Raw genomic sequence first — 20757 nt, 5'->3', positions numbered from 1 at the left:
CAGTGCTCACCAGCTGTTCTCTGGTGCCACTCAGCCAGTGCTCTACAGAAGGCATCCTCAGGTGGGACCAAGAGGGGGTCAAGGAAACTAATTCCAGTTTGTAGTGACTTTGAGTAAACTGCTTTCTCCCTGTGAGCCTCAGTTTCCTCATCTGACAAACTGAGAAAAGAATAACTCCCGTTTTTATTGGGAGTATCTATTAAGATAATGGCTATGAAGTACATTGTAAACAAACACAAAAGCTATATAAATGAAAGAGGTCATTACTATCCCTCCTGTCTGCTCCAAGGGTCATAAACCCTCCAAACAGGAAGGGCCATGGTAAATATAAGGCAACTGAGGTCCAGAGAGGGAAAGTAACCATCCAAAGTCACGCAGCTAATCAGGGCCTTGAAACGGCATACTTCTGATGATGTCAGGAGTGGCAACTGCCTCTAGTCCCTGTGGAGACCAGTCCATCCAGGAGGCAATGGGAACGATATTTATTTTTACCTTAAGGTTCACTATTGGAAGGCTATATCTCTCTTCTTTCCTCACAACTGTAGAGAGATCTTGCAAGTGGGAGGATAAGAATGCTTCGTAGGTGGACAACAGTCCTGCTGCCCTGGCCTGCTGGAAGCACTGAAAATCAGCTCGAATGTCCCCAGAAAATGGCGTGTTCAGAGCGACCAAGTGTAGCTGAAAAAAGTGAGAGAAAAGACAGTGCAGTTGAAGAATTCAAGCAAACTCCAACCCCCATAGCCATCACATGTTCCTAATAAGATCCCACACTTGCTGTAATGGAAGGCACGCTAGAGGTCACCTTACTCAACCTCTACCTGACATTGGAATTCTAGCCCTTGCTGGACCATCTCCAGGGAGGGAGAGCTCAGGTCTCCCAAAGCAGCCTGTGTCAGCAATCTGAACAGCTCTAAATAGTAGAAATTTCTTCCATATATGAGAAAAACAAAACAAAATAAAGCACTTCAGAGATCTGAATCCAGCCTGCAGGCAGGCCATCTGTGGGTCTGCCCCTCATTGAGTTTCTAGGAGGTTTTTAAGCTGGCTTTGGTCCTAGATCTCAGAGCTACATCAAGCTATCTGCCTCCTGCCCTTTCTTCTACCTCCTGAGTAGGCCTGGGGCTGATCATGAGGGACCAGAGGGAAAAGACATTGAAACGAGAAGGTCATGACATTTATTACTAAGACTTCTGGGATAGACCCTTTTGGAAACTAGGGGTCACACAGGTCATACATACTGACCTGCCACCTTGGTAAGTAGCCCAAATAAAAGCCATTCCATAATCTGCTTTCTCCCACTCTTTCTCTCCCCAAACCCAGCCTTCTTTCGCGGCCCTCTCTCCCAGCCCTTTCTGCTGTACCCTCTGAATTATACTCCATAATCAAGGAGTAGTAATCTCCCTCCTCAATCTCATGTCAGGAATAACTTTTATCTCATTAGCATAGAGCTGGTGCAGGACCCGGGCCCAAGTCGCCAGAAAAGGAAAATATTGTTAAATATCTTAAACCCATCTTCCTCCCTCTTATGTGTCTGAAGACCGTGGCACCCGAAGGAAGAGGCCTTATGGTCTCATCACCTTTCTGCTGCTGTATTTCTTGGGGCTATACCCAGGGGTGGTCGCAAGAGGCCCTGATGGACTGCGCTTCCCTGATACCAGGGGACACCTAGGAAAGGGGCAGCGGTGAGTGCAGGTCTCCCTGCCACACCTCCAACCCCACCACCTCCACCTCTCCTTCTTTAAGGAGATGCACAGAGAAATGTCTGCAATGATGGCTGCTTCTGAATGGTGAGATTGGGGGCTTTTATGTTCTCATGTTTCTATACCTTTAACCGCTGGAACATTTCCATCATGAATAGATATCATTTTTATGAAGACAGTGACATTTCCACAATCAAATGTTAAAATGGCTTTTTGAAGATGGTTGTAGTTGTGTAAAATTATAAGTGATTTACTATTTTCTTTCCCATTTTTTTTTTTTTTTTTTTTTGGCTATGTTGGGTCTTCGTTGCTGCACGCGGGCTTTCTCTAGTTGCGGCGAGCGGGGGCTGCTTTTCATTGCAGTGCGTGGGCTTCTCGTTGTGGTGGATTCTCTTTTTGTGGAGCGTGGGCTCTAGGTGTGTAGGCTTCAGTAGTTGCAGCACACGGGCTCTGTAGTTGCAGCACGTGGGCTTAGTTGTTCTGCGACATGTGGGATCTTCCTGGACCAGGGATCCAACCCGGGTCCCCTGCATTGGCAGGTGGATTCTTAACCACTGCACCACCAGGAAAGTCCCCTTCCCCATTCTTTTTATTCATTGTCCAAATTTTCTACAATGAATATGTATTACCTTAGAATTTATAAAAAAATTTTGTAGCTACTGCCCTAATGTCTCCCCTCATAACTAAGCTTTTTGAAGGGTTACCTATACTTGCTTCTCTATTTTCTCACCTCCCATCTGCTCTGCAACCAACTAGAATCTTGTTGGCATCCCTCCATGCTACAGAAATGCTTTTCTCTAGTTTCTCAATTTGAACAACACCTTTTAGTTCTTTCAATGGGCCTCTTGGCAGCATTTGACACTGTTGGCTTCTATCTTGTTTGGCATTCTTTCTTCCTCTCTGGCGATGGCTTCTCAGTTTCCTTCTCATATGTCTTCCATCAGTTCCTTTTTGTTTTTGCTCGTCACAATCCAATCTCTTCTCACCATATAGATTCTCTTTTGGGAATCCTACCATCACCAAGACAATTTCCATAGCTCTGCTGAAAACTCCCAGGTCTGTATCTCCAGAGCAGACCCACTGCAGGGTTGCAGACCTTCTGATCCTGCTTCCTCCTGCTGGTCTCCACTCAGATATCCTACAGGTACCGCAGACTCACCATGCCCTACGTTAGTTCCTGCTCGGTGAATGGCAGCACTAAAGGAAACGTGTTTCTGGTGTCCGCCAAGTCCATGCCTTCTTCTTTGAAAGTGTCCCCACAATACTTGCTAAAAAGAGTGGCCTCAGGCCATTCAATTTCATTCTCTTGACTGCTCTTTTTTTTTGTTTTTACATTAAAAAAAAATTGGGGTACAGTTGCTCCACAGTGCTGTGCTAGCCCCTGCTGCACAACGAAATGAACCAGCCATGTATACACATATCCCCTCCCTCCTGGACCCCACTCCCACCCGCCTCCCATCCCACCTATCTAGGTCACCACAGAGCACCGAGCCGAGCTCCCCTCACTACACAGCAGGCTCCCGCCAGCCATCTATTTTACACATGGTAGTGCACATACATCAATCCCAATCTCCCAATTCATCCCCTCCACCGCTCGTGTTTACACATCCACTCTCCACATCTGCATCTCCATTCCTCTCGTGGCTACTCTTTTTTTTTTTAAATAAATTTATTTATTTTTGGCTGCGTTGGGTCTTTGCTGCTACGCGAGGGCTTTCTCTAGTTGTGGCGAGCAGGGGCTACTCTTCGTTGTGGTGTGCGGGCTTCTCATTGTGGTGGCTCTTCTTGTTGCAGAGCATGGGCTCTAGGCATGTGGCTTCAGTAGTTGCAGCACACGAGCTCAGTAGTTGTGGCACGCAGGCTCTAGAGCGCAGGCTCAGTAGTTGTGACGCACGGGCTTAGTTGCTCCGTGGCATGTGGGATCTTCCTGGACCAGGGCTCGAACCCATGTCTCCTGCATTGGCAGGCAGATTCTTAACCACTGCGCCCCAGGGAAGTCCCTTGGCTACTCTTGATTTGACTGGGAGTAGGCAACTGACCCATGTAGACTACCTCTCCCAAGACTCTGAATTGAGTCAGGTAGTATTGAGCTCTGCAGCTGTAAGATCACATAGAGTTGAGGCCAGGATCAGTGCCATGGCAACCCAAGGCTGTGCACAAGCTTTGCAGATGTAACCTATGTCTGTGTGCTGGGGTAGGGGTGGAGGGGAAGCAGGAGGAAAGACCTTTGCAGAGGCTGGTCTGTAGAGATACTAATAGCAGGAACAAGAGTCCACAGGCCCTGTTGTACTTCCTGCAATTGAATTCCATGAGGTTCCTGCAATTATCTGAATAAAATCTTCATTTAAGCTAGTGAAGAAATGGAGTGAGAGTTTCAGGTCTAAGCAACAAAATGATCCCTGGAAAAAAAAATCTATCACCACTCAGTTACCCAAGCAGAAACCTGGGCATCATTCCTGATCACCCTCATCCTCACTGCCCCATACCCAACCAATGACCAAATTGTCACTCCTGCCTCCTTAATTTCTCTCCCATCTGCCCACTTTTCTACATGTTCACTGCTGTGATCCTAGTTCAGATAATACAGTAACTACTTAACTGTCTTTGGGTCCCCGGTCCTGTGCCCTCTAATCCATTTGTACATTATAAGCAAGGTAATTTCTCTGATGCCAATCTTATTTACCCTTGTCTTCCTTAAAATCCTTCATTGTTCCCCCACTGCCCAGTGGAAAAGGCCAAAGCCCTTGGCTTGGCTTTCAGGTCCTTGATGACTGACCTTGCCCTATGCAGACTATACTTTTCCCTTCCCTGCCTTGAACTCTACTCCTTCAGCAAGACTGAAATACTTGGAATTAGAGAAATGTACAGCGCTTGCCCTTGCCTCCCTCTGTTCCATACTCCCTCTGCCTGGAACTCCCATTCCCCTCCCCTTACCTGGCTCTCCCCTGTTCTCAACTGTCCTTCAGGTCGTGATTTAAAGGTCACCTCCTCCAAAGAAGGCAGACTTCTTTGACCTTCCTAACACTCTGAGTACCCTGCGTTTGCCTCGCCCAAACGACTTCTCACACTGTATTGGAATTACCTATTTTTTATTTGCCTCTCTGGCTAGTCTATACGCATCTTGAGGGTAGGAACTGTGTGCCAAGCATGGGGCCTGGCTCATGACAGACACACTTTCGGCATCTGTACAGTAAATGCATGAATTGTACTTACTGCAGGGCTGTCATAATTAACACTTGAAACAGACGTCAGTGGAAGCTGAAGCTGATGAGACTGTCAGGTAAAAAAGGAAAAAAAAAACCAGTCCTGAATATGCATTCAATCTGTTCTTCACCGTACATTAAGGTACAAGTGCAATGTTTCTTGAAAAGCTGCTTCAAACAGTTTGTCATGGTCTTTGGACCACTCTTAACTGTGAAGAGTTTCACACATGAACAAAAAATTATCCTCGGAAAGGGAGTGGATATTCTCAAGACATTTAGAAAGAGCGCTGAATCAAGGAAGAAGTCCATGTTTTACAACCAACTCATTCACTTAATAGAGCAAGGCACCTCTTCAGAGCCTCAGCTTCCTCACCTGTAAAGTGGGAATGCTATCACCTGCCTCAAAGGGTAGCCGTAAGGTTAAAATAGTGGACAACGCAAGCTGCTGTTGTTCTTATCAGGCAAGCAAGTCTCAGTGTCAAATATTAAAGGGCTCTTCTAGATTGCTTATGCCAACCGTGTTTTCACAGATCAGTAAACTGAGGCCAAGAGAAGGGAAGTCCCTTGCCCAAGAGGATTCAGCTACGACATGGGAATGGCCTGTCTCCAGAGTCTGGGTCCAGCTCTCCCTCCAGCTGTTGTGAGAACGTTCTGTTGGCACTTGGTAATTTTTGGGCTTCTGCCAGATAGTGAACCATGCAGAGCTGGCTGTCCAGAGTCTGGAGAGCTTGATACTGGATGCCAAGGGGATTCAGCAAGTGCTGATGAATGAAGGAGCTAGAGGTAAGGCAGGGAAACGACTCACATTGCTGGAAAGCGCAGGGGGTGGTGGGCTGTCATCCGGAATGGGGATCAGTTCTCCCAGCTTTAAGGAAAAGAGTACGTTGAAAATGAAACATCAACTAGAAACTGTTCGCCTATTTTCAAATCAGAAAAATGGCATTTACAGGAGTAGATTGTTATTTTTAGAGGGTACTTGGAGGCAGTTTGTTAAAGAATTACCTGCAGTTTTTTCCAACCATCTCTGACACGAATGAAAAACTCGGTGCTGTCCCTCAGGTAGATGAATGTCCCTTCTATGACCAAATGGGCTTTCTGCAACATGTCAGCCATGCTGCTAAATGCTGTAACCTGTCAGATAATTTTAAATTCCAAACATCGCGGTTATCATCACAGCGATGGCACAATTTGAAAAGCTGGCCTCTTCGTAAAGTCAAATATGAGCCATCCCCTCACAGTCAGTGAAAAGGCTTATTGTGCCATAGAGAGATATATAACTTCATTAATAACCAAAGGACTTTCTTTCCGATAAAACAAAAACACGCATTACCTTGAAACACAAATCTCAATTACAATAAACAAATTAAAACAAAGAAGATAGTATCCTGAGAGTTCAAAGACATTTAAAAACTGTTAACAGAGTTGGCTCTGTTGGATGTTGGTATTGGCAAAATCATTGGTAAGTTTTGCCACTTCCATTTGTGTGAGCTGCACAATGGCACCAACATTGTTACATGTGTTTTGTTAGTTCATGCTGCTCCTTACAGGGTTTCAAATTTCTTTTCATTTGGAGAAAGAAATGTAAGCAAGTGAGTTACTCTACCTACGTCTTAAATCTTTTTTGCCTGGCTGGGTAGTTCCAGTATTAAATACACAGCAGAAAATGGGGGTCTGTAATTTCTCTGTCTAGAAAATTGACAAAGATCAGACAGCCATCTTGGCCTATCCAGGCACAGGCATAAAAGCTGGAAAAATCTATTGAGAAGTATCAAGCCTCAAAGAAAATATCAACCAAGGAAGCTGTTATTTTTCTTTTCAACTGAGAAAGATTATAAAAACTTAATTTTCACCTAGCTTTGAAGATGACTTTGTGATTAAAATGACTTAGGCATCCCCCAAAGCTACCAAATATCGAAATTCCATCTACTGTTGGACAGTTCTTCATCTGGCAGCCCAAATTTCCAAATAAAATCTATCAAAGACCAAAGAGCATTCCTAGGACTCCTGACATCCTAATGAGGTATTTGTCCCTCTTTCTGTGCATCACAATAGTCTCTGTGTGCCATATCCTGCTCCAGTGATCTGCAGGGTAACAAGGTACAAGAGACATCCTTTGGTAGAATGGAGAAGGCTGCATTACCCAGGGGAAATGTAACCAGCACAGGGCCTCCTGTGATGTTGTTTAGTCTTGTGCCTGTGTTTTTTGATGTAATATGATTGGCTCTTGTTACAGTTTAGTCAATTAAGGATTGGAAAGGTGGAACTTAAATCATAAATGATTTTGTAGTCTGTATCTTTTTACTTAATAAGTCATCAAAAGAGATAATAAATACCCTGTTTGTGAAATTATACCATTTCTATTGTCATGGAGGCCTAACTCCAACAGAGAAGGTGTGCCAGCCCCTAAACACTGCAGCCAAAGTTCTAAGGAAACCCATCCAAAGCAGAAGGATGAAGACACACTGATGATAATACTGACCAGGTTCCTGGATCCGGGAAGCCCTGGCTGTCCTGGAGGGCCGGGTGGGCCTGGAATGGCCACAGCTAAGACAAAGCAGAAAAGAGAAGTTACAAAAAAGCATACTCTCTGCAAAATGCCTCCGAGGTTCAGCTGGTCACTGAGGGGAGCGTTCACCACCCCACTCACGGTGCTTCAAAGTGTTGCACCTCGTAACCGAATCTTAGGAACTCTGTGCCCAGCATATGACTCAGCCACATTGACTGGTTTGGGGGAGAACTGAGATTCTCGACTGTAGCCCTGGATGAAGTCATGCCTAAGACTTTCCAGTTTTATAAGTGAATAAATTCCTGTTGTTTCAATTGTTTGTATAAGTCAGTCTGAGTTGAATTTTCTGTCACTTGCATCCAAAAATGCTCTGACTCATACAACTTATTTCTCCCAAGAGACAAACAGGTAATTACTGAACAGAGGAAGCAGGCTCAGAAAGAAGAAGAGAAGGTGCTAGGCTACAGGGGGGCAGGGTAGGGCAGTGACAGGGGCCCTGGCCGTCCAGCCAGGAGACTCAAGTTCCTGATTTGTCAGTTCTCAGCTGTGTGATCTTGGGGAAACAAGCTCTCTGAACCCCAGCTTCTTCATCGGTGAAATGTAAACAGATATTTCTTCACTAGCCTGTGTTGAGAACTGAGAAGAACACAAACTAGGAATATGCTTTGCAAATTGTACAGCATCCAACCAGAGATTCTTATCTTTTGAAGAGTCAAAATGAAATGCCCTTAAAAATCAAATCAAGGCTATTGCCCTCTCCCCTAGAAAAATGCATATATGCATATCTGCAAGTGCGCGCGCACACACACACACACTTCTACTTAGAATGTTAGTGGGATGATAGCTCCCTGAGGCACATCTTTGAATTTTCTAGGAGTTTATGGTTCCCAAATGAAGAGTCCTTACTTTAGGCAAACATAAAGAAACGTTATTATAGCAATTCCGCTGCTCTCCTTCTACCTCTCTAATCTCCAGTTCCCCCAAGAATCTGCAAAGCTCTTGGCAGAGTTAAGGATGTTTGTACAAGTCCCAGTAAAATTACTGTATGAGATTTTTGAGGTCACTGCAAATAGGCCTGCAGTCTGACACAGGACCTGAAAATTCATACACAGGTGGTGAATGTCTAGTGGAGACAAGGTCTGAGGACTTGGATTTGGACCCCAGCCATGCCTCTTCCTAGGATTTGTGACCTTGAGTCAGACTCTTAACCTCTCTGAGCTTTGGTGCCTTCATCCATAAAATGAGTTTTATTATCTTATGCATTTCATCTCCCTCCTGGGGTTGCTGTTAAGATGAAATGGGATAATGGATATGGGAGTGTTTTGTAAACTGTGAATTGCTATATATTATGTCAAGGGTAATCCTTTTCAATGGAGCAAGGAGTCCTAGGGCCCCCTAGTTTAGGGCTACTATGGACAACAGAGTCTCTGAATCCCGTACTCACCCTGCAATGCCCCTCCACCTCTTGCAATTCCTATGTATCCCTCAAGGTTGTATGGGCACCTATGGTTTTATCCACCCAGCACCTTCTCTCTTTACAGGACCAGCATCCTCACTTGCTCCTGAGATCTTCCCCTTCACCTCTATGACCATCCAGGTCCAGAAGGAGCTGTCATGGTCTCATGTGATCCCACCTCCTGGCCACAGAAGACTGGTCCAAGGTTGGGCATCTGGCCCAAGACAGGTCGGTCAGAGTCCTTCCCCAGAACATCCCCACCCCAGGGCTTTTCAAACTAAAACTGAGAAACAAGGCCAAGATTTCTAGATGACGGTGGAAGCTGTAGGTTGTCGGTATTTCTCGCCATGCAGAGGATATGGTCTATGGCGATGAAGCATGATGCTGCAGTCGGAGAGCAGCTGAGCAAGAGATGGCCAGAGAATCCTCGCAGGGACTGGATCCCTGGTTCCGGCTGCACCTGAAGTCTCACTGAATGCCTGCCCCTCTTACAAATTGATTGTTCACACCCTCCTGCACATCCAGTAAGTTTCCCTATGCACTTGAGCTAGTTTGAGTTCCATTTCTGTCACCTGCCCCAAAGTCACCTCCTGTGTAAAGTTCTCCCGGATGCCCCAGACATTGTAGGTCTCCTCCCAGGTGTGCTTCCACCACACCTGGCTCATGCCAACCCAAACAACAAAAATGATGCATTCATGCTATTATCGCTGCTGCTGTTATTTTCCACCATGGGCACAGTGGAGAGAACACAGGCTTCGGGGCTACTCTGATCTGGGTCCTAATCCCATTCATGCCACTTATTAGCTGTGTGACCTTGGAAAGGTTCCTAAACATCTCTGGGTCTCACTTTCCTCCTCTGTAAATTGGGGATGCTAATACTTTCCTTGAAAGGCTTTCTGAGAATCCAGTAAGATAATGTAGTAGAGTGACCAGCAGAGTGCCTGGCACTTGGTAAGTACTTGATAAATGGAGATTTTCTTCTATTTCACCTATTTTTCATTTGAGGAAGTGAGGTACCAAGGGGTAAAGAAATTTTTACATAGAAGGTTAGAATCAGTGCTGGTCCTCAAGTCCCTTAAGGCCCAGGCATTGACAAAGCAGCCAGGAAGTTTCCACCCACACATGAAAAGATGTTCATTATTATTAGTCTTTAGGGAAATGCAAACCAAAACCACAATGAGATATCACTTCACATGAATGAATGATGACTAGAATAAAAAAGATATGATAGGGCTTCCCTGGTGGTACAGTGGTTGAGAGTCTGCCTGCCAATGCAGGGGACACGGGTTTGAGCCCTGGTCTGGGAAGATCCCACATGCCGCGGAGCAGCTGAGCCCGTGAGCCACAACTACTGAGCCTGCGCGTCTGGAGCCTGTGCTCCGCAACAAGAGAGGCCGCGACAGTGAGAGGCCCGCACACCGCGATGAAGAGTGGCCCCCACTTGCCGCAACTAGAGAAAGCCCTCGCACAGAAACGAAGACCCAACACAGCCAAATAAATAAATAAAATAAAAAGAACTGTCTAAAAAAAATTAAAAATAGTAAGGATATAAAATGATTAATTTAAAAAAAAAGATATGATAATAACAAATGTTGTTGACAATGAGGGGAAATTGGAACCTTTGTACACTGCTAGTGGGAATGCAAAATGTTGCAGTCACTTTGGAAAACAGTCTGGTGGTTCCTCCAAAAGTAGAGCAACCATGTATATGACTCAGCGATTCCACTCCTAGACATTATACCCAAGAGAACTGAAAACATATGTTCACACAAAAACTTGTACACAAATGTTCACAGCAGCACTATTCATAGTAGCCAAAAAGTGGGAACAACTCAAATGTTCATCAGCTGATGAATAAACAAAATGTGGTATATCCATACAATGGAATATTATTCAGCCATAAGAAGGAATGAAGTACTGATACATGCTACAACATGGGGGAACTTTGAAAACATTATGCTAAGGGAAAGAAGCCAGTCACAAAAGGTCACATATTTTGTGATTCCACTGATATGAAATGTCCAGAATAAGCAAATCCATAGAGACAGAAAGTAGATTCATGGTTTCCAAGATCAGGGAAAGATCAGGAAAAAGAGGAGTGACTGCTAATTGGTACAGGGTTCCTATTTAAGGTGATGATAATGTTCTGGAATTAGAGCGAGGTGATGGCTGCCCAACCTTGTGAATATATTAAAAACCATTAAATTGTGCACTTTAAATGGGTGAATTTTATGGCACGCAAATTATATCTCAATTTAAAAAAAAAAAAAGAAAAGAAAGAAGGCTCCATCCAGGAAACAGCCTTCTGTCGGACAGTGTGGCTCTGACATGCCACCCAGATGTGGTGACGCTGGGCACCACTCACAGTACTGACCTGCTCCTAGGATAGCCGGAGGTCCTGGTGGCCCCGGGGGTCCCGGTGGCCCAGGGGAACCAGGTCTCCCAAAGCCAGGTGGCCCAGGCATGCCAGGAGCACCTGGGGGTCCCTGGGGCCCGACGATGGTCTCCCCTTTCTGGCCCTGTCAAGTGCACAGTAACAGAAGAGAGAAAGCACCATTAGTCACTAGAAGTCCCGTCTGTTCTTTTTGTCAGGACATTGATAAGAAGTCAGTAGACACCCTCTATTGTTATCGTCATCCTCAACCCTGGCGCAAGCCAGGAGGTGGGAGACCTGAAGAGCGGTGGCCCAGTCGTTATGCTGAAAGACAGCAGAGAAGCCTAGGGAGCCCTGGACTCAGAAGGGCCCCTGGAGCTCATCTAGTCCAGCCTCGGCATTTCACAGATGGAGAAACAGAGGCCTAGGGAGGGGCAGGGCTTGCCCGAGGTCCCAAAGCAAATCAGCAGCAGAGCTGGAAGGAGAGCCCTGGTCTCCTGGCTTTGCTCGGTCTATGCTCATGGCGAGTTCCAGGGCCAGAATTTGCTCCTGGTCCCTGAGGGTCAATGATCTGGTCATAATCTCAGTGGAGGCATAATTTGAACTTCTCTTTTGTGACCTGGAGAAACTTCTCATCCTAAGAAGACCAAGCCCATCTACGGGCTCCTCCTTTGATGAAATTTCAGAAGAATCAAATAGCCCCCGAAAAACATCTCCCTCACCTTCCCTTCTGCCTCTGTTATCTGATGTGTTTACCATTAACAACTCTTTGTGCTGAGTGAGTTTTCCACCGCTGATGTGAATAAGGCACGGTGGTGGGTTACCTGGAAGCTACCTGCGTGCATGTGGCCTTGGCTAGCTCCCTTTCCTCTGTGGCCTCTGCCAGGCTCCCCACCCGTTAGCAAGTACGGGGGAGAGAGGCCAATGCCCAAGGCCTGCCTGCAGCCTGTGGTGCTGTGACTGGCCCTTGCTCCCAGCTGCCTCGTCACACTGGGGGGCTTCAGGGAGCGCCGTGACTCCCCGAGGAAGGGGTGTGGAGGGGTCGCTACTCACCGCCAGGCCTGGACTTCCCGGCAGGCCCGGGGGCCCTGACTCAGAGAAGCCGCTGTCAGAGTCTCCTTTTTCTCCTTTGATCCCCCTGTCTCTGTTCTCCCCCTGGAAGCAGAGAACATCCAGTAAGAGTCAGATGAACCAGTCTCTGACATAAGCCTGAGAACTTGGAAACACAGGCCAGATGTTGAGAAATGCTCACCTTCAAGCTGTTCAGAAAATGTCTCAGGTAAGTTGGATCCACAGGAGGGCCTGAAAAAGAAACGCTTTTTAAAAATCCACACTCAAACTCAGAAATTCAAATACCAAAGCCCCCAAGTTGGCAACCATGATGAGTTCCTAGCAGAAGTGACCCCACATTGGTTTAGCTGACAGAGGGGGCACTGGGCTAGGAAACAAGCACTAGTCCAGATCCCGTGACCCTGTGGCATCCTAGGCTTGTCCCTGGTCCTCTCCAGGCCTCGTTCTGCAGATGAAGCTGGAAGGATCAGAACTTCTGGTCTCTCTTGACAATGTTCTATCTTATACACGTGTTGCCCATGACTGGGTCTCTCAGGAATTCCACGGAGCTTGTGGACAGGGTGCTAATGTAATTAGCCTTACTTACTGGCTCAGTTGGATTTCTCAGAAACAAAAATCAAGGGCAAGATCCAGAACAAGAGTTGGGATACCTGGTGGTCCCTGGGCCCCCTGGTCGCCTTTTTCTCCTTTTGAGCCGGGAAGACCCCAGGATCCTTTCTCTCCTTTAACACCTGCCACCAAATACACACACATTAAAAAAAAAAAAAAAAAAAAGATAGTGGAAAATCACCTTCATTCTATATAAAACATTTTTGAGACAAGTTTTGAAACTGAGCCCCTTGAGCTAAGTCTACTCAACAACAAAGGCCTATTGAGGGTATAAAATCCTTTGCTATAGGATGGAGAGGCAGAGGTAGATGCAGCAGACACAATTCCTGACCTCGGAAAGCTCTCAAGGAGACAGACACAGTGAGGGTAGCGCGAGGCAGGATGGAATAAGTACCATCCTCAAGGTGCCAGCAGTGCATTATGGGAGCCCAGCAGAGGCTACAATTAACTCCCTTGGACGGCTTCATGCACGTGGCCTGAGACTCAACACCAAGTCAAGCTCCTGGTCCCATCTCACCTAAGCCTGGGCAGCACGGTGGTGTAAGGGGAAGGGAGGACTCTCCGGGAGTGCCGCAGAGGACAGCTAACGGCGCTAAGTATTCCACTCGCAAAGTTGGAAGAGTGCCAACAGTGCGGTACGCCACTCCCCACAGGACTTGTGAGAAGCACTGCTTCTGCAGAACCGGCCTTACAGTCTTCCCTCCTCCCCCAACTCTTTATCTGGGAGAGGGGCTCAGAGAAAGCCTCCTGGGAGTACAGAGTTTGGGAAGGGAAGCAGTCCCATTTCCCCACCTAGATGGGTGGGTGGACACTAGATCTTTGAGTTCCTGGTTCCCGAGAGAGATCAACTGACCAATGTGTGCCTACACACTGGGGATCCAGGAAAGCAAATCCAGCTCCACCCCCTCCTCCCCAAGGTCCACCTTGCACCAGGGGAAGGGAGAGCCTTGAATTGGGTCTGAACAAGCAGTTTGAGAACAGCCTGGACTTTGTAACCAAAAGTGATCAAAAACCCATGAAGCCAGATACCAGCAGGGACACCACCACCCAAGCAGGCCAGGAGTGACAGAGCCGAGCCAGAGGTCAGTAGTGGGGAAAAAAAAAAAAAAAAAAGGCCTTTCCGTGTTTAAACTGCAAGCGTTCAGACTTCTCAGTCAAAAGGGGCACACATGGTGTGACAGTGTGTGTGGGGACAGGGAACCAGAGTCACTGCTTGCCTGCAGGCTCCCACCTCCTGGCCTATCCCCCCTCTAATGTGTGGTAGATAAGCTCCTACAGGCCACGAACATGCTGATGTTTACTAATCACTAAGAGGCAGTGCGTCTCACACTGCACTGTGTATACATCTCAGAGGGAGCTTGTGCAAATGCAGCTCCTGACCTAGCAGGTCTGCGATGAGGCCTGAGATTCTGCATTTCTAACAAGCTTCCAGGAGGTGCTGACGCTGCTGGTCCAGGAACACTCTGAAGCAAAGGCCTTCTGAGCTCCCACGGCCTCCCCTGCATTAGCTCTTGGCATATTGCATTGTAACGACTTTTTAAATAGTTTCACCCAGCAGAGTCTAAGGGCCTGGGCAACAGCAGGAGCATGGGATCCATCTGTCTCAGCCCAGTGCATAGGATAGCACCAGGCAAGGAGAAGCTATCAGTGGATGTGTTATGAACAAACTAACACATGAATGGAAAAATGGAGTGCAGCCTGCTAGCTAGGAGGCACAGCCAAGATGCACAGAATAGGCAGATGGGTGACACAAGCAAACAGAGATGCCCAGTCCCACAGCTTTTGTCCAGCTACCACCCTTCCCATGACACCCAGACAGATCTTCCTGACCACCAAGTCTACGCCCAGCACTGGGCAATTGGAAACCACCTCTGCAGAGATAGGAGGGCCAGGAAATGTCCCAGAGAAACAAGGTGAAGACAGGAGTGTGTACCATGAAAAGTGATGAGTTCTGAATTTCCAGGATATGTGGTACCAACCTAGAGAGAGAGAGAAAGCCAAGGTCATACACTGCAACCCTGTTCTGGTGTTTGCATGCACAGGGAGCCACAGTCCCCTGTCCTGGGGGCGAGGGGTGAGGTCATGGAGTCAGGCCTTCCTTGGGTGTTGTAACCCCCAAAGGCCCTGAGTTTCCCGGCATCCCTCAATGCAAGGCATCCCAGGCCTTCAACTGGGGCAGGGTCGGGGGGTGGGGGCAGGGAGGGCATCATGTAGCTGAGCTGGGCTGAGACCTACTGGCCGAACAACTCTGCAGAGGGAAAGCCCAAAGCTTTAAGACAAAAAGTCATGGCAATTTTGGTCTGGCCAACTGTGAGTGTTCTTGCCCTCCCTTCTGATCTATCAGGATGGATTCATGTGAGAGGTCAAGCACTCGGGCAAGTGATGTACTCAAACCATGAAGCTGGGCCAGCCATTAGCTTTGCTGCCATGTGTAATCAAAGATGAGTACACTGAACAGGAGTTGATGGTGGTGATAATTAATAAAGGGGAGTTATCATTAGATTGGGGGTCCAAGCTATTCAAGATAATATTCCTTTACAGTTCATCCCCAGATTCCTGCATTTCTTTGTCTATTAAAACAGAGCCACCTGCCACCCTGCTTTTAATAGTCCACCTTCACCTTTTTCCCAGTTAATATGCAGAATCAAAACGATCCCTCTCACACCAGATCCTCCCATGCTTTTGGGTGCAGGGTCACAAGATGCTCAGGGGTCACCAAGAGAAGATGAGGGGAGGGGACAGGAATCTTCCAGGAAGAATATTTCTAAGTTAACGATAAAGGCAGCAGTACCCAGCTGATATCTTACAGCTATGCTGATAAAGTTGCTCCACTCCAGGGGTGGATTGTTAAGGGTGAATTGTTAAGGTATTAGAAAGGGCTGAAATGAGAAGGGGCTTGTGAAATGCTGGATGTGAGAGGAAGCACTTCTTTTTCAAATGTCCATTTTGAGAGCTGGTCAAGAAACATCCATGCCCCAGCCTGCATGGAGTCCAGCCAGGCAACATGAAATCAAAACCCAAAATGCTCTGAGTTCATCTTTGGCTTATTTTAAGGAACGTCATGACCCCCAAAGGCCATGGTCACAGCAAAGGGTCCTAGCACAGGTCACGGTAATTGCAGTAGCATTTTTACAACGCTCTTGAGTTTTTCAAGTACTGTCCCGTGGCCGGTTCATTTGAAGCCTGATATCGTGTTTGCTGGGAGGGGCTTCGGGCACTAACTCACGGTGGGACCTTGCCTCTCTGGGCTGAAGTCTCCCCTTCTCTATGGCTGGGAGGCCGCCATCTCTCAGGAGGGTCTCTCCAGCCCTGACGTTTTAGGATTCCTTTCAGGCCACTGATATAAACGTGACCTGGGTAGCTGTTGTCCTCACGTAGTTCTGGGAGCCAGCAGGCCCCTTGGTCACCTTACACAGGTGGGTCCTATCCTCTGCCTTCCATGCCAGAGTTCCCAGGCCCTGGGCTCCAGACTTGGGTGTCTCAAAGTTTAGACATGGACAGATGTCTGGGCAAACACTCAGCCAAACTGCGTCATTTTAAAGCCTCTGATCCAAGTCTCATCACCACCTCCAACAGGCATCAATTAAGAACCCGCTTCAAGGAATCTTCTAAACTGTAATTTGCAAGCTCCCGAGAACAGAGGCCACGCCTGTCTAGTTCACCCCTGTGGTCCCAGGGCCTCACTTGTACTTGACACTTGGTAAGTCCTTGATAAATATTTGGTGAATGAATGAGAGAATAGTTATGCACAGTTCCATGACTAATGCCTGTGCATGGGGAGAGGCCCACCCTCCCTGGGTTTCCCCACACCTAATATGGGTGACACCCCGGGGACACTGCACTGACCAGCTGGGCGACCAGGCACGTGTCTGACCCCTTGGGGTGCCTGTACCTGCTGCCTGGTGGTCAGGGGACCTGCATGATAGCCCCAGCTCCGTCCGTCCTGTGACCTTAGACAAGTCAGTGAGCTTGTCTGAGTCACAGTTTGTTTCCTCATTACAAAGGGGGAGAGAAAGTCCCTCCTCTCAGGGTTGTGTGCTGTGCAGTAATATGACAGTTGAGAAAGGACAGTTATAGATTTTAGCCCAAAGCTCCCAATGCAAAGAGCACTGGTTAGAATTGCCTTTTTATTCTCATCTGTATTTTAAGGGGTCTATTTCCCCCTTTCTTATACTGCTCCAAGCATGAAGCTAACATTCTAACATGAAGCTAACAAAAGACACTGCTTTTTGACTGCATTAAAAGACACACTCTGTCCACATGTGTGCCCTCAGAAGACCCAGTACGTTTCAGTGTCACAATCTATTATTTACAAACCTCAAGTCACTCAAGGGTCTATATGCAGGTGATAGAAGACATCAAAGAGGACTGACAGACAGAAGGGGCTCAAGACACAAACTCATCTTCTCTGAGTTGCTTTCTATGCCAAAGCCTGCTCTATAAGGCAGCAACTATACGCTACTTACTGGCATTTTGCAGTGTGGCCGGACTGGAACTGGGAAGACGGCCTGTGGGAAGTGAGAATGAGAGGAGGGAATCAGGACACCCGACTCCAGCTTAGGCTGGTCTGGGGCCGTTCCCCGCTCCTCCTTCAGGTCTCCCCCACCTCCCCACTGCCAACTTACTCCTTTGATGTTAATCACAGCTCCAGGTGGTCCTGGGGGGCCTGGAGGACCAGGTAGGCCAGGTGGGCCCTAAAGGGAGGAAAGAAAGGCCATTCCTGAGTTCGGGTTGTCATGAATTCAGAGGCAGCTGCAGGACACTTCCCCAGGGTTTGGAGACACAATGAGGAAAGGAGGGTCCTCTAAAGCCAACTAACTCTTCCCATGGGTAGGCGAGTCTCTTCCCAGAGTACACCTATATCTGTGGCCTCGCTGCATCTTCACAACAGCAGAGCAAGTATCATCGCTGGTTTACAATTGGACATAATGAGGGCCAGAGAGGGGAAGTGACCTGCTCAAGGCCACACAGCAATTCATGGCGGAATGGAGACTGGAAGCCAGATTCTGACCCCAAGAGCAGTGCTCAGAGGATACTGAGCCCACCACCTCTATCGACACATCCCTCATATGGAGGGGCGGGTGGAGTGAGGCCTTCCCAGGATACAGTGCCTGGGAGAGCCCCTCATAAATGTAACAATAAACGCCAACTCCTGTTACATGGCAGAGTCACTTTCAGAGCCAGGTCAGCCTGGCCTTGACACCATGCAATGTTTTCTCCGCCAAGCCTGGAGCCCAAGCTGGACCTGCAGCAGAAGCTGCAGGAGGGGAGGGGAAGGGGAGGCTATGACCACAGGTGAGAGGCCTCCGGCCCACGAGAAGCCCCACGTGATCACTCAAGTGCAGGCACCGGTGTCTGCTGTACCTGGAGCCCCGGTAGGCTTGGTGAGTGAGTCAGTGCCCAGTGATTCAATATGATTGCATTTCTGCATTTCTAGGCATACAAAGCAGCGACCATGGGGTGCAAACAGAAGCAGCAACACACTTTGAGCTGCATTTGCATGCAGCAAATGGGGGACCTTCAGTGGGTCACTAACTTGTCCAGGCCCTAGTTTCCTCCTGTGTAAAACAAGAACGCCACTGAGTTTCTCTTAGGAGAGTTACTATCAAGACTGAGATCCTGTCCTCAAAAGCACTTTGTAGAGTGTCTGGCACACAGTAGGTGCTCAATAAATGCTGGCTTCCTTATTGCAGACGTGGGACCCTGCTGATGCTCCGGTGTCCGTCATCTCGTTTGGCCCTGCCTACACAGCTGATCGACCTTCCGCGTTCTCTCCAGAGCGCTCACCGAGCACCCCCAGCAACACGCGAAACCCCCAGGACTGCGTAACCCAGGAAGGATGGGATATTACCCGAGTCAAAAGACCTGGGATTCGAAACCAGACTTCTTGAGAAAGCCCAGATCGTGTTCTCCCACCCTCCCTCTGGGGTCTGGATGAGGAAGCGTATGCCCCACTAAGGTGGATTTGGTGGCAGGGACCTCCTGAGAGCAAGCCGGAGGACAGGGTTGGGCTGGAGGATCTTTGGAAGTGGCAGCAGAGGAAGAAGAATAACGTTCCTGAGCATTCTGTCCACGAGCCCTGCTCACCGGACCTGGCACTCGTCCGCCCCTCCTCTGGACACTGGCCCTGGGGCCGCGTCCCTGGGGTGGCATGGGGCTGGGTCCCTGGTGTGGCACTCACCGGCATCATGACCCCTCGATCTCCTTTGGTGCCTTTGAGGCCATTCAGTCCTGGGCGACCCTGAAACCCACGGGAGAGGCCTTAGTAAACCCACTGCCCGCAGGCCAGCCTGGCCCGCGTGTCCTCCCTCACATGCAATATGAGAAACCCCAACACCTACGGGTCGTCCAGGGAGGCCAAATTCTCCTTTGTGTCCTGGTGGTCCTCTGGGCCCCTGGAGGCAAAGTAAATACCAGATTAGAAAGAGAAAAATACTGTATGATGTCACTTATATGTGGAATCTAAAAAAGCCAAAGTTGTAAAAACAGGGTAAGATGGTGGTTAGCAGGGGTAGGAGGGTGGGGGAATAGAAGAGGTGAGGTTTAAGGTACAAACTTGCAACTAGTAGACAGCTAGGTCCTGGAGATCTCATGCACGGTACAGTGAATATGGACAGCAACACTGTATTAATATTACAATCCTCAAACTGCTAAGAGTCTAGATCTTATTTATTCCAACCACAAAGAAGAAATGATAATTATGTGATGTGAGAGAGCTGCTATCTCCACAACAGCAATCATATTACAATATATAAATGTATCAAATCAACATGTACACCTTAAATGTACACAATGCTGTATGTAAAATATATTTCAATTAAAAAAGAAAGAACAGAAACGCAAGGGCTAGGGAGATGGGGGGCATCCAGCCTACCTTTGTGGCCAGTGGTGACAATGCACCACTAATAGGAGGATGCAGGGCAAGGAGAAGTTATGAAATGTCCACCTGCCTGGCTCCTTGTCCCCTGGCCTCTCTGTCCTCCGCTGGACCCACTTGCTCAGTCCCTCCTGCGGGGCTCTACCCCAGTCCAGACGCTGGACCCAACCCTCTCAGCCAGTCAGAGCTAACAAAGAAGCAAGAGGTCAGTAGCTCCGGGCCTCAGCTGCCAGGTAGCCGTGTGCTGGGCCAGCTCAGAACGTGGACCTTTGCCTTAGGTCTTATGTCCCAGGGTTCTCCATGTCCCCCGCTGGAATAATGCAGCCCTGCTTCACTCCTCATGTCAGCCAAGCCCAATAACCTGCTTCAGGATTTGGTTCCTGCCTTGCTCCCACCTGTCCCTAAGGACCAGAATCTTGGCCTGGCGCCCCACTTCTCCAGATGAGCCCCTGCCCGTGGGCCGCATTCCAGTGCTTGCTTTCTGTGTCCCCATGCTCCCAGAGCCGCTGCCCTGTTCCAGCCTCCTGCCGGAACCCTCATGCCTTCCAGTGTCCGGGATGCATACGATGTACCACCTCTTCCCAGAACAAGCTCTACTTCCAGTTGACACCTTTCCTGTTTTGTAACTGGGTCTGTCCTGTCTCCCAGGGGAATGACTGGTTTAAGCCTGGGGCCTATCAAGCCCCTTCTTCCTGCTCTATTAATGTATTCAGACTTACCCTGAAAAATGGCAAATAGACTGTGTTGAGACAGGCTCTGTATGTAAAGTACCCAGACCAGGTTACTCTCAGGAAAAGAAAAGCAAGGAGTTAACAGGCCACAGGCCACGTGGCGGTACGTTCTAGTGCAGGGCTTCTCAAACATCAGTGTGCGCAAGTCACCTGGATCTCATCAAAATGCAGATCCAGTAGATCCGGGGTGGGGCATAAGGCTTTGCTTTTCCAACGAGCTCCCAGGTGAT

The 20757-nt window shown here is 48.2% G+C and overlaps 1 protein-coding gene across 7 annotated transcripts in view; it reads right to left on the bottom strand.

Moving 5' to 3' along the window:
• COL15A1 (collagen type XV alpha 1 chain) overlaps positions 1 to 20757 on the bottom strand; it is a 98693-nt gene that overhangs the window by 2922 nt on the left and 75014 nt on the right. For all 7 annotated transcript variants that reach the window (XM_059925155.1, XM_059925157.1, XM_059925156.1 and 4 more), the window contains 14 exons: positions 19261 to 19314; positions 19101 to 19160; positions 17545 to 17613; positions 17386 to 17427; positions 14853 to 14898; positions 12961 to 13041; positions 12492 to 12541; positions 12293 to 12394; positions 11240 to 11384; positions 7383 to 7447; positions 5906 to 6034; positions 5709 to 5768; positions 4914 to 4973; positions 493 to 678 (listed from right to left, as the gene is read on the bottom strand). In XM_059925155.1, the coding sequence (XP_059781138.1) occupies positions 493 to 678; positions 4914 to 4973; positions 5709 to 5768; positions 5906 to 6034; positions 7383 to 7447; positions 11240 to 11384; positions 12293 to 12394; positions 12492 to 12541; positions 12961 to 13041; positions 14853 to 14898; positions 17386 to 17427; positions 17545 to 17613; positions 19101 to 19160; positions 19261 to 19314 (1149 nt within the window). The remainder of the gene's footprint in view (positions 1 to 492; positions 679 to 4913; positions 4974 to 5708; positions 5769 to 5905; positions 6035 to 7382; positions 7448 to 11239; positions 11385 to 12292; positions 12395 to 12491; positions 12542 to 12960; positions 13042 to 14852; positions 14899 to 17385; positions 17428 to 17544; positions 17614 to 19100; positions 19161 to 19260; positions 19315 to 20757) is intronic.

The sequence above is a fragment of the Balaenoptera ricei genome, chromosome 6 (genome assembly GCF_028023285.1).
Source record: "Balaenoptera ricei isolate mBalRic1 chromosome 6, mBalRic1.hap2, whole genome shotgun sequence".
In the NCBI taxonomy this organism is placed as follows: Eukaryota; Metazoa; Chordata; class Mammalia; order Artiodactyla; family Balaenopteridae; genus Balaenoptera; species Balaenoptera ricei.
Note: the sequence above shows the minus strand (reverse complement) of the source record. Positions and strands in the feature narration are given on the sequence as shown.